The sequence below is a fragment of the Phascolarctos cinereus genome, unplaced genomic scaffold (genome assembly GCF_003287225.1).
Source record: "Phascolarctos cinereus isolate Bilbo 61053 unplaced genomic scaffold, phaCin_HiC Scaffold_5;HRSCAF=322, whole genome shotgun sequence".
NCBI lineage: Eukaryota > Metazoa > Chordata > Mammalia > Diprotodontia > Phascolarctidae > Phascolarctos > Phascolarctos cinereus.
The window spans coordinates 421,738,089-421,753,407 of NW_027555958.1; the positions used below are offsets into that span (position 1 = coordinate 421,738,089).

At 40.4% G+C, this 15,319-nt stretch overlaps 1 protein-coding gene across 2 annotated transcripts in view; it reads left to right on the forward strand.

Moving 5' to 3' along the window:
- ILDR2 (immunoglobulin like domain containing receptor 2) overlaps positions 1-9,565 on the forward strand; it is a 93,588-nt gene extending 84,023 nt beyond the window's left edge. For both annotated transcript variants that reach the window (XM_020974709.2, XM_020974711.2), the window contains one exon: positions 516-9,565. In XM_020974709.2, coding sequence (XP_020830368.1) covers positions 516-551 — 36 coding nt within the window. In that variant the 3' untranslated portion in view covers positions 552-9,565. The remainder of the gene's footprint in view (positions 1-515) is intronic.
- Positions 9,566-15,319: the final 5,754 nt, after the last annotated feature.

Consider the following 15,319-nt stretch of genomic DNA (forward strand, 5'->3'; position numbering starts at 1 on the left):
CTCAAGGACACAAAGTCCTCCTGACTTCAGGCCCAGCACTCTATCCACTGCTCCACCTAGCTGCCTTAAACATTTATTAAGCACCTACTATGTGCTAAGATCTGGGAATACTAAGGTCAAAACCAGTTTCTGTTCTCAAGATGCTCACATTCTAATGGGGGTGACACCATGTAAACAACTATATACAAACAAACTCTTTGCAGGATAAACTAGAAATAATCAACAGAGGGAAGAGACTGAAATTAAGGGGAATTGGACAGGTGTCTTGTAGAAGGTCGGATTTTAGCTGAGACTTGAAGGAACCCAGGGAAGCCAGGAGGTGGCGATAAGGAGAGAGAGTGTTCCAGGCATGAGGGACAGCCAGAGGAAAATGGCCTAGAGTGCAGTGATGGAGTATCTTGCTTGAGGAACAGGCCTTGCCCAGATAACCTGTTTTGTAACTTTTATTTAAGGATTCATTAACTTTTTTAACCCATCTGTGGTCTAACTTTGTCCTCTCTTTCTTCTTTCCCCAGAATGACTTTCCAACCAGGATGTCCCTCGTGGTCTGATACTTGCTTTCAAGGCATCTCTTTGGATGACTAGAAACCAGGAAGTGACTACAGGCTCAAGAATCTGACCCAAGACCCAGCAGGCCATCAGATTTGGAAGACTTGCCAGTTACCAACTTTGTCTTGAGGATACTCAATCCAAACCATAGTGTCCATTGAATTAGCTTTTCAAGAAACTGATCAGAAAAACAGCTAGGATTGGGATTGTTCCCATGTTTTTCACCTTAACTGTTTCACCAACCTTGTTGCTCTGCTTTGCAGAACCAGAACCAGAACTCCATTTTTTACTATGAAACAAAGCTAGCTCTTGACTTCTTATCACCTGATATTGCCTCTGTCTGTGGTACACTTTCCACATCTCCAACACCCTCTTTAGAATTCCTTTTGACTCATTTGGACAAGGACAAGAAAGGTGATTTTTTCCTAACCCTAAGGGGGAAGTCTTCTGCTAGCATTTGAACATGGCCCTAAAGTAAAAAAAAAATTAACCCTGCTCTTGTGACCATCTCTATGTCATCTAATGTGATGGCAAAATTTGAAGGCCTTTGGAGATGACTTGATGTATTTGCTGCAAGTCTTAGTAATGGTGCCATGCCGGGCAATGGGACTTCAGTTTGCTGTTCTGAGTGATGATTCTTTAGTGGCTGGAGTAAAAAATACGAGGGTAACACACCTTCTTGAAAAGCTGTGTGAATTTATGAGACACAGAGCAGATGTATGACGTAGTGGTCAAGGAGCTGGCCTCAAAAGCCAAGAAGATCTGGGTTTAAGCCCTACCTCCTACGCATACTTACTTTGTAATTCTGGGCAAGTCCCTTAGCTTCTCAGCATTCCAGGCAGCTCTCTAAGCCTGCATATTACAGAGAAAAGCATGACCTGCATTGGTAAGGGGTGTTTCTTTACCCCCATCCCAGTGAAATAACAGGTCCAGGATCTATCCCTTTGGGACACGTGACATTTAATAATACAAACTGTGCTTTTTTTCTTTATGCTGCTCACTTGAACATGCAGGTCAGCCTGATTTGGGCTAATAAAGGGCTTTCACTCCCACTTCCCTTAGCTGGGTGGCATAACCTAAGAGAACTGTGCCTCCAGCAGTGAGAGGATTTTGGTGTCCTTGGGAACACTGAGAAAACTTTTTGAAATACATATATAAAAAAGGAGGAAGAGGAATAGGAAGAAGAGAAGGGGGGGGGGAAGATGATAATGCAAGAGAGAGAATGAGAAAGAAACTAGGGGAAAACAGGTGATAATTTGACATGCTTACCATTTCCCCACAAAAATCATTGATGATTTTTGCACCTTCTTGGCCATGAATTCTTTTGCCATCCCATTTCTGCTAACTCTAATCATGGGATGGTGAAGAATAGTCCTTGCAGGCTAAGCAAGCTAATGCTCTGAATAAGAAACTTCTTAGTGCTTTGTGATTAGTAGGCACTCAGTAAACATTGAATAAATGGATGAATGCTGCTTTCTTAGCAAGAGAGGATCTCTTCCTCCCATGCTTGAATGATCAAGTTTGCATAAGTCTCGATCTTATATATCTTCTGATACAAGAGTTTCTTTCTTTTTCTCTGACCAGGATCCTACCTGTGGAGTTACAGTGGGGTGGCAATGGTAAAGGCCATTGATTGCTCACTATGGAAACTGATCCTAGCATATATATCAGTTTGAGATTCTACCAGCCATCTTCATTCTCACTCCTCCATCCTTCATTCATATATGATAGGCTGGCCTCTGTATAACCTGAGCCATGTGATTCTCATTGAGGCATGGGAAGGCAGCTAACTCCTAAAATTTCCTTTTCCGTACAGGAGAATATCTTTTCTGGTTGCCTAGCCCTATGACCATACATCTCATGCCTCTTTTTAGTGGTGGGCATCATGTAACCACCAGTCAGTTGGACAAAGTATTTGAATGTTCAGATCGTCCATCAATCCTGCCACATTGGTAGGTTGGCCCATGTTTGGATTGGAATCTCTTGGAAGGGACAATCATACTTGACCTTGAAATCCCTCTACTCCCAGAAGGAATCTCATTTCTAACCTCAGGAGCTATGGGTCTTGCTTTTGCTGGGTCCCTTCTTCAGAATCTCCTTGGGCACCTGCCCCAAGGGCATGTACAGGAAAGACTGAGGATAATGTTCCATTGGTCTCCAATGTATTTCATAACAGTTCTCAGAATTGGGTGTTGTAGGCATTGAAACACAACCAGGTCCGTTTTGGAGAGGTGGGAAAATACACCCTGCATGCCACATATTATCGGTGAAATGAGGATTTATTTCACCCAGATTTGGACCATATCCATTAGCAGGGTTGGCTTCCCAAAGGACCGTAAAGTAGCCTTGACCTTCACAGTGGAATAGGGCAGGGTGCTTCCACCAGCTCCAGTTACTGCCATTCCTGAGAGATGGGTGGACTTCTTCATAACAAGATCAAATCATAATGCTGGTGCTTGCCTACTCCTCTTCGTAGTCTGACTTGTTCTCATCATTGACCTTTGACTCCTGTTCAGATGAAAAAGATGAACTACCATGTCTCTGTCATCTTCTCTGTAGTTTACTGTTGCTAGACAACCACAGCTTTATATTCTAGCTTGCTTGAGCCCTGATACAGATGAAGTTTGGGAGTTGCAGTGGCTATTATCTCTTTAAACTGAGCACTATGTCAGGCTTCACACCAATCGAAGAGAAACATAGCACCAGCTACAGAGACCAAAAAAAAAATATTGTTTTTATTAGCAGATGGTATGTATGATTCTTATAAAAGTGGCAAGGAGCAAGGGGAAGAGAACTATTATAATTGGAAATCTGTATTTCAAAAGACTGTAAACTACATATAAACAATAAAAAGATAATAAAATAATAAACAAGCATTTTTGAGCACCTACTATGAAGGGGTCAGGCATTGTGTGGTCCCCAGGGATAAAAATGCAAAGAATGAAACAATCCTCACTCTGAGAAAAAAAAAATTACTTTCTAATGACAAGATAACCTCAGGTATATGAAATAACCTGGGGAAGAAAGACTGGAATCTTATTTATAGGGGCACAATAAACATCTGAACTTTCCAATAGCAACCATGATAGAAAATGTTCTTCCTTGAATATATTTAGGCTCCAGGCTTGTAGGAGAGTTTCCCTGAATGAATGATGAGACTAACTAAAGCCAAGGTTGGCCAGTCAACCTTAAATACACCGGACTCCCCTTTGACCCTGTCTACCCTCTCCTATTCCTTTGTTTTCAAGCACGCAGTGCACTAGTGCAGCCCTGGTCTCCCCTAACTCAGAGGAAAGCCAAGCAAGGTTATTAAAACTGAATATATGTTCCTATCTGGGAATCTTCCCACTTAGATGATTTCATATAAGTTAATTGCTAATTATAAAATCCCATCCGTTAATTATGGAGCCTTTTTCATATAGGGTTCCCAATGATCTCAAAATCACCTAGTGTATTTGCTGCAGTATGGCCTGGTCAATCAATTGGGTATTCATCGAGTACCTTCTGACTGTCTAGCAATGTTCTGTAAAGAAGCAGTATATGTGCCTCTGCTCATAAGCAGCTAACAGTCCAGCTGGGTCGACAAGACACACACGTGTGAAATAATAATTCTAAGATAATATATGAAATGGCATTACTAGCTACAGATGAAAGTTTCCAAATAAGTTTGTAAGGTGTCAAAGAATTTAAAATGCTTTAAAGCTAAAATAGTTTTTTTTTTAAATCATCGTAGCGTGTGCTTCCTTTGCCCAGATATGTCCCCCTTAAAAACAAAAAACAGTAGCACCTGTGGAGCAAAATCTAAATTTGGAAAGTAGGTAAATAGGGGATGATTGTAGCTCAGAAGGATTTTCACTTTATAAAAACAAACTGCAGTCTTATTTAGTGCAATGCCACCTCTGATACGACATATCAAATAGGATTTATTTTGCATGTAACTTTTACATGATGATGTAGTGAGACAAACACCACGTTGGGAGAAGGTAGAGACCAGTTCTAGATTTTGTCACTTAACTCTGCGACCTTGTGAAAGTCACATTGAACATCTCTGGGCTTGAATTTCCTCATGCATAAAATGAGGTTAAATTATGGGATCATTAAACATTTTTTCCATCTCTAACATTCTAGGGTTCCATGAATGCAGCTATCGTACAAAGTGAAATACACCCACACAGCAGGAACAAGATGTGTTATCATTCTTTTCCTTGGTACATTGGCTGGGAATCCTCTAATTTCTTTAGACCTTCTATCTCTTTGCTTTAGGGACTTTACAGACTACAGAGAGTCGTCCCATATGTTCCCTAACAATGTATTTGATCTATATCCATTTGGCCCATAACCTTTCATGTAAACCAGTGGAAAATATATGGAAGGTCTTATCACCTCAGAGTAAATAATGGCCTTCATTGGGAAGAAGCTTCAGATCTGGTCTGGGAAAAAATTGAGAAATTTCCAACTTTTTGTCTCTATTTAATGCCACCCCTTTCCCTCTCTCCCCCACGATTCTCTTTTTTACCCCCAAATGTCTCTTTTCATATCTCTGTCAAAACCCACACGAAAGGATGTGATGTCAGTCACTGAGGCGCTGGTGTGAATGTGAGACAGTTTGAGTTGGGTAAGGAAGGCTGAACGCAGAGCCACTAGCTAGGTTATGACCTTGGGCAATCCGCTAACTTCTCTGAGCCGCTGGCTAGTTTCATCATCGATAAAACATGGATGACAACATTTGCCCTGCTTTCTTCGTGAGTTTTCGTGAGGATCCAACAAGAGAATGGACTTTAAAAACGGTAAAATATTACACCACAGCAAGGTATTTAAATCAATGGTCACTTGCCAGTATTTTTTATTTTTATGTCTTTTTTCCCAACTTTTTCCTCTGGTAAAGGAGTTTCAGATTTAAATGGAGAAAGTTGAACAGAGCCTTCCCAGGATCCCTGAAATTACATTATGTTGCTTGTGGGTGGCCCCCGAGGCTCTGTATATGCTGTCCTACTGCAGGCTGTTCCAAGGCCTTTAGTAAGCCAGGTTCAGATTTTCCAGGGTTCAATCTTGGGTCCATTGTAAGACTGGGTCAGTAGGGAATTGGGAGAAGTGTTGGTCACCGAATAACCACTTACTCTCTCGCTTAAAAGGCTTCCCTTGATCTTTACATAGCCTAAGGAAGGCTTAGCTTGTCAGGGTTTGGAGGAGAGACTTAGGCTTAGCTAGGACTATGATTCATAAGGCTCTGCATCCTCGAATGAATCATGGCTGAGTCAGTGAAGGGGGACGGACTAGGTCTGTACCTCAAGAGGTGCCCACACATCCCAGGACCAAATGTTAGAGGCTCACGAGAGAGGCAGCAGCATTTTCCATGGACTTGGTGGTACCAGTCATTTGTATTGGCCCAACTCAGTGTAGAAATCTGAATTCTACCTCTCTGAAATGATCTTCTAATGATGCTACTCTGATGTTATAGCTAATCTGCAGGCCAGATGCTACACTTCACTAACAGAGGAAGTGGAGGCAGAGACATACATACATGCATGAATAGATAGATGAATAGATAAGTGGATACATACATAGATGGATGGATATATATATAATACATGGATAGATGGATGGATGAATGTATGTATGTATGGATACAAACATGTATGGATACACACATACATCATAGATGGATGGATAGATAGATAGATAGATAGATAGATAGATAGATAGATAGATATGTGCCAGGTACTGTACTATGGGCTAGCGATATAGATATAATCAAGCAAATCAATCCCTACCCTCAAGTGGCTTATATTCTAGTGGGAGAATGCATAATTTATTCTTTTTTTTTTTTGAGGCAGTAGGGGTTAAGTGACTTGCCCAGGGTCACACAGCTAGTAAGTATCAAGTGTCTGAGGCCGGATTTGAATTCAGGTCCTCCTGAGTACAGGGCCGGTGCTCATCCACTGTGCCACCTAGTTGCCCCCTATAATTTATACTTAACTCCTTGGGAGTGATGTTTTGCTATCTGAGACTGGGACTGAACCTGGTAGGAGGCTCTGCGTATTATGGATGAGGATTGTTCTCTGGTTCTGCAGTTCTCTGGCTCATAGTTAAGCTGTGCTGAATTAATTATACCTAGTATTGTATTAGAGCCAGCCAGCTGGTACAATGGAGTGCTGGAAGAGGAGTGGGGAAGACTAGTTCAAATCTAGCCTCAGACACTGTGAGCTGTGTGACCTTGAAAAGTCACTTAACTTGTCTGCCTCAGTTTCCTTATCTGTAAAATAGGAATAATAATAGCACTTCCTTCTCAGAATTCTTGTGAGGATAAAATTATATATTTATAAAGTGCCATATAAATGCTAGCTGTCATTGGATTATTTAGTTACACATGGAGAAAAGGTCACTCTAAGGCAGGGCAACTTGCCCAAAGTAGATAGGACAATTTCTGGCAGAGTTTAAAATAGATTATATTACTTCTGTCCTCCTCTTATCTAATAATAATAGTAATAACAACTCACATTTATGTCATACTTTTGTATACAAAGCACTTTCCTCTGAAAAAGCCTGAAGAAAGTAGTTCAAATATTATTACCCCCATTTTACAGAGGAGAAAACTGAGGTTTAGAGAGATGAATTGCCCAAGGTCATCACATAGTAAGTATGGCAGCCAGGATTTGGATGCAGGTCTGACTTCAAGACCTGTGCTCTTGACATTACACCATGCTGCCTCTAGTACTTTCCAAATAATTTGGTGCAGTCTAATTTGTTGGCCAGTTGCTAACATTAAAGTAGGCAGGAATAATTAGTAATCTTACAGTCATTTTGTAAATCAGAAAACTGAGGTATAAAGAAACTCAAGGACTTAGCTCAACTCTGGTCAAAACAACGGGCCTGAGCCACTCTATACATTATTTCCTCTGGGTTATGTCAGTAAGAGTAAAAATACTGCAGACTTCAGAATTTTGTCTCCAAACGACCAGCATTGAATGCCAAAGAGGTTGACTCCTAGTCTTCTGGGGAGGGGAAGTTCTGGTTACCTGCCAGATGAAAACTGCAAGACAATCTAGCCACGACACTGCTATGTGTCTCATTATTGGCTGGAGAATTTTCTGAAGCAGAAGGGAGGGCAAGTTAGCATCAATCCCTAGGAGCCTATATTCTTCCATTCACAGAGCAGTGATCTGTTGTGACTATGTCAAATCAAAGAACAAAAATTACAGGTAATTTTCTCATCCTCTTCATGCTATTCTGGGCAGAACTTAGTCACACCAGGGACAGATAGAGAATGGGCCATGGGCTAAGGGGATAGCAAAAACAAAAAGACTTTTTTTTTTTCACCCAAGCATTCAAGAAAATCATTGCCTAATCAATCCTTTAAGGCCCAAAATGGAAGTGGTCAGGATAAGCTTATATTATACATCTATCAAAAATTAAAATTGCAAGAAACCTTGAGGAGCTGGTGACATTTTAACAAGCTCTGGAAGTCAACGCAAAATCCAAACCCATTAGGAGCTGACACTCAGAGCACGTATGGGCTGGGAGAAAGATAATGATCCCCTCACACAGGGGTTTGTTTTTCTGCTAGTAAGACCTTAGTTCACACAGGTCAGGTGAAGGCTGATGAGCTCATCAGTCTTCAGAGCACCACATCTCAAGCTAGACAGATTATAGTATAGCTAAGCAGGGGCTGTATAGCAGTCCCCAACAACAGGCCAGACTTTGCTGAGTAAAGAAGTTACCACACACATTGGCCACAGGTAGGTGCAACTTCTGGGGAAGATGAAGACAAGGAGCCAGTGGGACTGAATATTCAGTTTACTTTCCCAAGAACCAAATCGTTGCCTGTGTTCCACGACCAGTCACGCATCTTGGCACCCACTCTTCCGCAGATGATGTGAAAATAGGATACTTCAGGTAGTTTTGGAGCAGCCACTAACCCTCTTAGGGCTTTAGTTCCAGGTGGGACATTCAATAGAGAGAGCTGTGGGCCTGGAGTCAGGCAGACTGAGTTCAAAATTCAAGCTCTGACACTAGCTGGATAAGTCACATCACCTCCGTCTGCCTCAGTTTCCTCATTCGTAAAATGAGGCTATAATAGCCCCTACCTCCCAAGGTTATTGTGAGGATCAAAAGAGATGATATATTTATAAAGCACAATATAAATGCTAGCTGTTATTATTATTATTAATATTGTTATTGAAATGACTAGATAGGTTATCTCTAAGGTCCATGCTGTAGCTCTGAGTCAGACTGTCACTTTGTCATTCATTAAGTCAAACACACTCGTGAAATGTTCCGGTGTAAGAAATGAGAAATAATTTTACCTCAAAAAGATGTATTTTTGTGAGCTGTTCCAGGGCACATTTGGCAGAGGTTCAGAAGCAGCTCACTGCACAAACTTTAGGATTCTATCTTGAAAAACATTCTGTGCAAACCTCAGATTTCAACCAGTCAGGAAATCTGGGAAAGGACTCCTGGGTGAAATTTCTGGCACTTCATTTACCTGACTACATTTAAGGATTTGGGGAGGGAGGTAAAAGATATGGAAATGAAGGAAGAGAAAAGAAAGAAATAGAGAGGGAAAATGCTGTTAAAATCTTAGCTCAAAAACAAAAAACCAAAAGGTATTCTGGGAGTTTGGGGATAAAGACCAAGCATATGGTCTCTATGTGGAGGAATATGTTCTTAGCGAGAATGAATGTAAGAGCTTTTCTCCCACATACTTAACCTTAGCTTTAAGAAGTGACTTCAACAGTAACAAAGGTTCCAGACCCCAGAGCTTTGAAGTTTTCCGAATGGTTGAATTCTATGGAAAATGGAACCTGGAGGGAAGTAGAACAAAGTTGGGGGGAGGGAAGGTTCAGGTGCTTGCTTGACTGTTCCAATAATGCACCTAACTAACCATCATGTTTGTTCTTTTTGCTATGTCCTTGGTGTAAAAAACCCAAAATATTGTATCAATGTTGCTCATGAAACAATGTGATAATTGTTATGAGATGTTCTCGGTGAATTTGGTTGTATTGTCTTAATATCTTGAATAAAGCATAATCTGATTTATAACCATTAGCTGAGAGGCATCACATTCAGTCAACTGAAAAACACTCAGTTCAGATCCTGCTTCAGACACTTACTAGCCGTGTCACCCTGGCCAAGTCACTTAACCTCTGTCTACCTTAGTTTCCTCAATTGTAAAATGGAAATAATAATAATACCGCCACCTAGGGCTGTCCTGAAGATTAAATGAAATAATATTTGAAAAGCACCTGGCAAACCTTAAAGTGCTATATAGATGCTAGCTATTATTGTTGTTGTTATTGCTATGTGCCAGCTGTTAAGACTTGAAACTGCCCTAAGACTTTTGGAACACTCTATATAAACAAGTTTTCTTATTAGGCTTATTTTTAAGCCTTAATTTCAAGAAATTTTGAAGAAAAGTAAAAAGAAATATAATCTGTGTTTCCAAGATTTATCAGCTGAGACTTAACAGTATATATGGAGTTGTAGACTAAGATAGTAGAGACAGACTCTTTTCTGAATCTGAAAGATCTGAAGATTTTTAGAAAACAAGTCCTTTGACAAACACAAGTTAGAAAAGGCTCTTGGATTCATTAGAGAATTAACATCAGAAAAGGCAGTTTTAAAAGCCCAAGTGTAGGGATTTCCAGCCTTATTTTATCAAGATAGGTCCAAACAGACACACACTTTGGAACAGAGCAGAAAAGGAGCCCAAGACCATGCCCTTAAAAGGGTGTCTCACACAGCTAGAAGTCCTGTCCTTATCAGGTGAGCCCCACACCAGCCACTTCCTTGTCTTTCTGATTGAAATGATACTGATTCTGAGAACAGTAACTGAGCTCAGGCATAAACCTGGACTCTTCCAGAGTTCCAGACATCCTTCTGGCTCCCTGCCAAATCTGCCTTTTCCCTACTGATGCTGCTCATTTGGTTTACTTTAGGACTGAAGGCAAGAACACCCTTAGGCGCCTCAAGTATGGAATCTTCAGCTTCATCAAGGCCAGAAAATACTGAGAGTACCCGGGAAAAGCCTGGCCCCAGAGAAGTCTCTCTAGTTCTTCAGCCAATGGGAATTTTAGCTCTCTTTTTCAATTGTGATACCTTATACTTCAATTCAATACTGTTAACGGATATTTGACATAGTCCTTTAAGGTTTGCAAAATACTTTATGTAAATTAGCTTGTTTGCTCCTCTCAACAATCCTGTGAAGAAATGAGATTTGTAAAAGGTAAAATGAAATACATCAATAAGGTATTTAAATCAATGATCATCTCTCAAGGTGTTTGGTTATTAAGTCTTTTTATTTTAATTGTGAAATGAAAGTCTTTTTTTCCCTGTCAACTATCTCCATATGACAAATGAAGAAACTGAGGCTTAGAGAAATTAAGTGACTTGTCCAGGGTCAGTGTGAAACTCAGGATTCTTGTGATCCAACTCCAGAATACTTTCCCCTCCAATATACTGTCTCTCATTATTAAGTGACATAATAATGTAGAAATTCTAGGCATTGAGGATAGAAAGATGAAAAAAATGGCAATCCCTACTTTCAGGTAGCTTACAATCTAAAAGAGGTCTAAGATGTACACAGATAGCTATAATAAAAATATAATATAACTAAATGCCAAGGAGAAATACAACATAACATGAGAGATTCAGAGAGATCACCCCTAGTGAGGGAGATAAGAGATTTCATTGATGAGCTGGGTTTTGAAGGAGGAGAAGGATTTCAGCAGCCAAAGACATGAGGCTAGTTCATTCCATGCATGGGAGAAAGCCTGTACAAAGGTGCAGACTGTAAACATAGGCTGGGAGTGCTTGATGCTGTACAGCCTGACTATAGAGTTTTCATTTTATCCTGTAGGCAGTGACGATTGAATGAAGTTTTGAGCAGGGGACTGGCATGACCAGACTAGTGCCTTAAGAAAATTACTTTGTTGGCAGTAGGAAGGACAGATTGGAAAGAGATTGGATACAGGGTGAATATAGAACTAAAATGGACTTTATAGATCCTTAGGCTGAACTGTCCTATTTTATGGATCAGGTAACTGAGGCTAAAACATAGGAAGAAGGAGGAAGAGGAGAAGAAGAAGAAGGAGAAGGAGAAGGAGAAGGAGAAGGAAGAAGAAGGAGAAGAAGAAGGAGAAGAGGAGGAAGAAGAAGAAGAAGAAGAAGAAGAAGAAAAGAAGAAGAAGAAGAAGAAGAAGAAGAAGAAGAAAGAAGGAGGAGGAGGAGGAGGAGGAGGAGAGGAGGAGGAGGAGGAGGAGGAGGAGGAGGAGGAGGAGGAGGAAGAGGAGGAGGAGGGGAAGGAGAAGGAGGAGAAGGAGAAGAAGGAGAAGAAAGAGAAGAAAAAGGAGGAGGAGGAGGAGGAAAAGGAAAAGGAGAAGGAGAAAGAGAAAATGAAGGAGAAGGAGGAGGAACAAGATCTTTCATTTGTGTAGTGATTTGAGATTTTCAAAATGCTCTTATATATTTAAAAAATCATCTTGCCATATTTAAAATATCAATGCCTGTTGATTGATTTATTGAAGTAGATGAAGAACCACATCATTATATATCTCTTCCCATTTGAGCCTCACAATAACTTTGTGAGAGAGGTGCTCTTATGACCCCCATTTTACAGGTGGGAAAACTGAGGCTCAGACAGGTTCTGTGACTCAGAGAGATTATGTAACTAGGGTTACACAGCTAGTAAGTAAATAAATGATTATTCTAAACTAGGTCTTCATATCTCCAAGTCCAACACTGTGTACCAGAATATACTAGCATGTCAAACATGCTGCCTGGGGGCCACAACACTATTGATTAAAATGTAATTGGGAAACACTTAACAAAATCAGTAAAAGTACAATAGAACATAGATAATATTAATATGTGGTTTTCTAAGTCAGTGTGCTCCCCTCAGGAAGTGCCTCTGTTTCTATTTTAGTTTGACAGCACTGCTGTACATTATGCTCACTCTCTCAGTAGCAGAGCAGGAATTTGAACCCAAATCCTCTGATGAAAGCCAGCTAAAAAGCTGTTACGATAACAAGGCCCTGAACCAGAGTAGTGGCAGTAATAGTAGAAAGGAGGAGTCAACCAGAACAGACATAACAGCAACAATTAGCATTGGACAATTGTTTGGATATGGGTGAGAAGGTGAAAACAGGGTTCATTATTAACTTAATTCTATAGATAATGATTAAAAACAAACAAAAAAACATTGTTCAACTTATTATGCAGAAAACAATGGGAGCTGGGGGAATGCCAAGTGCAGATGATACTGCCTTCCAGGAGCTGAAGAATGAGACACCCATACAGATAGCTATAATACACAATTGTAGATATATAACATGGAAAGCTTCAATTACCATTTGGGTGAAGTTTAGAAGAAAATGGGCTTTAAAAATTTTCCAGAAAAGTTTGGGGGGATGCCAAGATGGTGGAGTGAAAGCAGTGACTTGCTTGAGCTGTCCCCCAAACCCCTCCATATACCCATTAAAAAATGGCTCTAAACAAATTCTAAAGCAGCAGAACCCACAAAAAGGCAGAGTGAAACAAATTTCCAGCCCAAGACAACCTGGATGGTTGATCAGAAAGGTATATTGTCCTGGGCTGGGAAAGGAATGCAGTTAGTCGCAGGCCACAGCAAACCTGGAGCAAGCCTCAGAGGACTGAATTGCGGGCAGCTGTGGTGGTTTCCAGACTTCTCAACCCATGAACGCCAAAGATAACTTAAGTCAGTGGGAAAAGTCTGTTTCTGAGGTGAGAGAAGCTGGGGTCTCAGACCCATTCCCTGAGGAGCTTGGCCCAGGGTCACGGCTGCCTCCTGAGCTTCTGGCCGACAGACTGAGGGGTAATCGAGTGGCTGATCAGAGGGGGATTGCAGGGATCGCTTTGCCAGTGCTGAGGCAGGAATCTCTTGCTTTGCCCATGCTTGGATCTGAGTCACAGTTCTGGGTGGCAGTCCTGGGGTAAGCAGGAGCGCTGGCGTGGTGGAGCTGGGGAGAGGAAATTCTCCTCACAGTTCTAAGACAAAAGACTGCTTGTGGTCAGTCACTCATAGACCAGAGCATAGGCCAGGAAAAGAGTAAACACCTCACCTCTTATCATACCACCTTGGAAGAACTGAAAATTTACAGGTCCCTAGAAGTAGCTCTGAAAACAGCTGTACAAACCCCCAAAGCTTGGGACAGTACATTCTCCACATTGGAAGCAGACTCTTACCTTAACAAGGAGTTTAAAACTCAAATAGTTGGCTGGGATCATGAGCAAACCTCACAAAAAGAGTCAGACTATATTATCTTACTTTGGTGACAAAGAAGATCAAAACATACAACCAGAAGAAGAGCAACAAAGTCAAAGGTCCTACATCCAAAGCCTCCAAGAAAAATATGAGTCAGTCCCGGGCCTTGGGAGAGCTCAAAAGGGATTTTCAGTAAGAGAAGTAGAGGAAAAGTTTACTGGAATTCCTTCAGATTAAGAATAGTCATGGTATATGGAGATCTACCAGAACCACATGGGAATAATCTGTTTGCCTGAGGTGCCATCTAGTGGGCCTTGTGAAATCTCTTGTGGTTAGAAATACTGGTGATTAAAAAAAAAAATCTAGTGGCTGACATTCCTCATTTTGTGCAATCACAGCATGCCTAAAAAGTGCATGAATTCCATTTATTTTGGTGAATCAAATCAAATTTTAAGTGTAATAAGTGAGCTCCTGATTTTTAAAATGGAAAGAACCCCATTCATAAAAGGAAGAAGTACCCAGTAATATTTGTGTTTTATAAATTCAGATTTTCACATAAAAGATTTTTAGGACAAATCTGTAATGTGCCAGCTAGGGGAAACATCATATTTTCTGTATGGGGGTGAATCAAATGCACCCTTTGATTTGAAACTATAAAATGACTAGTGTGTATTTTGAATAATGCCACCCTTTAAAAACTCTGTAGTTAGATCAAGCCTATAATTCCACTGAAACACAAGTGAGCCCAGTGTAATATAGCAGGAGAGTGTTGGACAGCATTCAGACCTGTCACCTTTGGAAAGTATAGAGCCTCTCTAAGTCTCAATTTCTTCCTTTGTAAAATGAAGGAAGTAATAATACTTATTGTGCTGGGTCATTTTGAAGAAATAAAAAAATTTAAACATATATATATATGTATATATATGTATATGTGTATATATATGTATATGTATATATATATGGTTCCTACCTCACAGAGTTGTCTTGAGGCTCAAGGGAGATAGTAAAGCACTTTGCAAACATCAAAATGCTATAGAAATATCCATTATTGTGATTGTCATCATCATCATCATCATCATCATCATCATCTAGCCTAGGGGTTAGCAAACTATGCTGTATGGGCCACAATGTCTGCTTTTGAAAGGCCCACAAGTTAAGAATAATTTTCACAATTTTAAAATAAAAATTTTAGTCCATGCTATGTCTGAACAGGAATACTTTTGACAACACATTCTAAAAATACTCATATCTAATCTGTGGCCAAATTTTGTCATTACTACCTTCATTATGACCTCTCCTAGATGTCTCCCACTCACACAACTCACGTCCTCAATGCTGCTAAAGTGATTTTCTAAAGTGTAGGTATAACCATATCACCCCTGCTTGGTGAATTTTAGTGGTTCCCTATTAATTCTGGGATCATATAGAAATTCCTCTATTTGACATTTATAGATCTTTAGCAATTTTCCAATCTTTCTAGTCTTTTCACACTTTACTCCACAAACTCTACAATTCGGTTACTCTGACCTTTTTTTTGTCTTCCATCCCTGG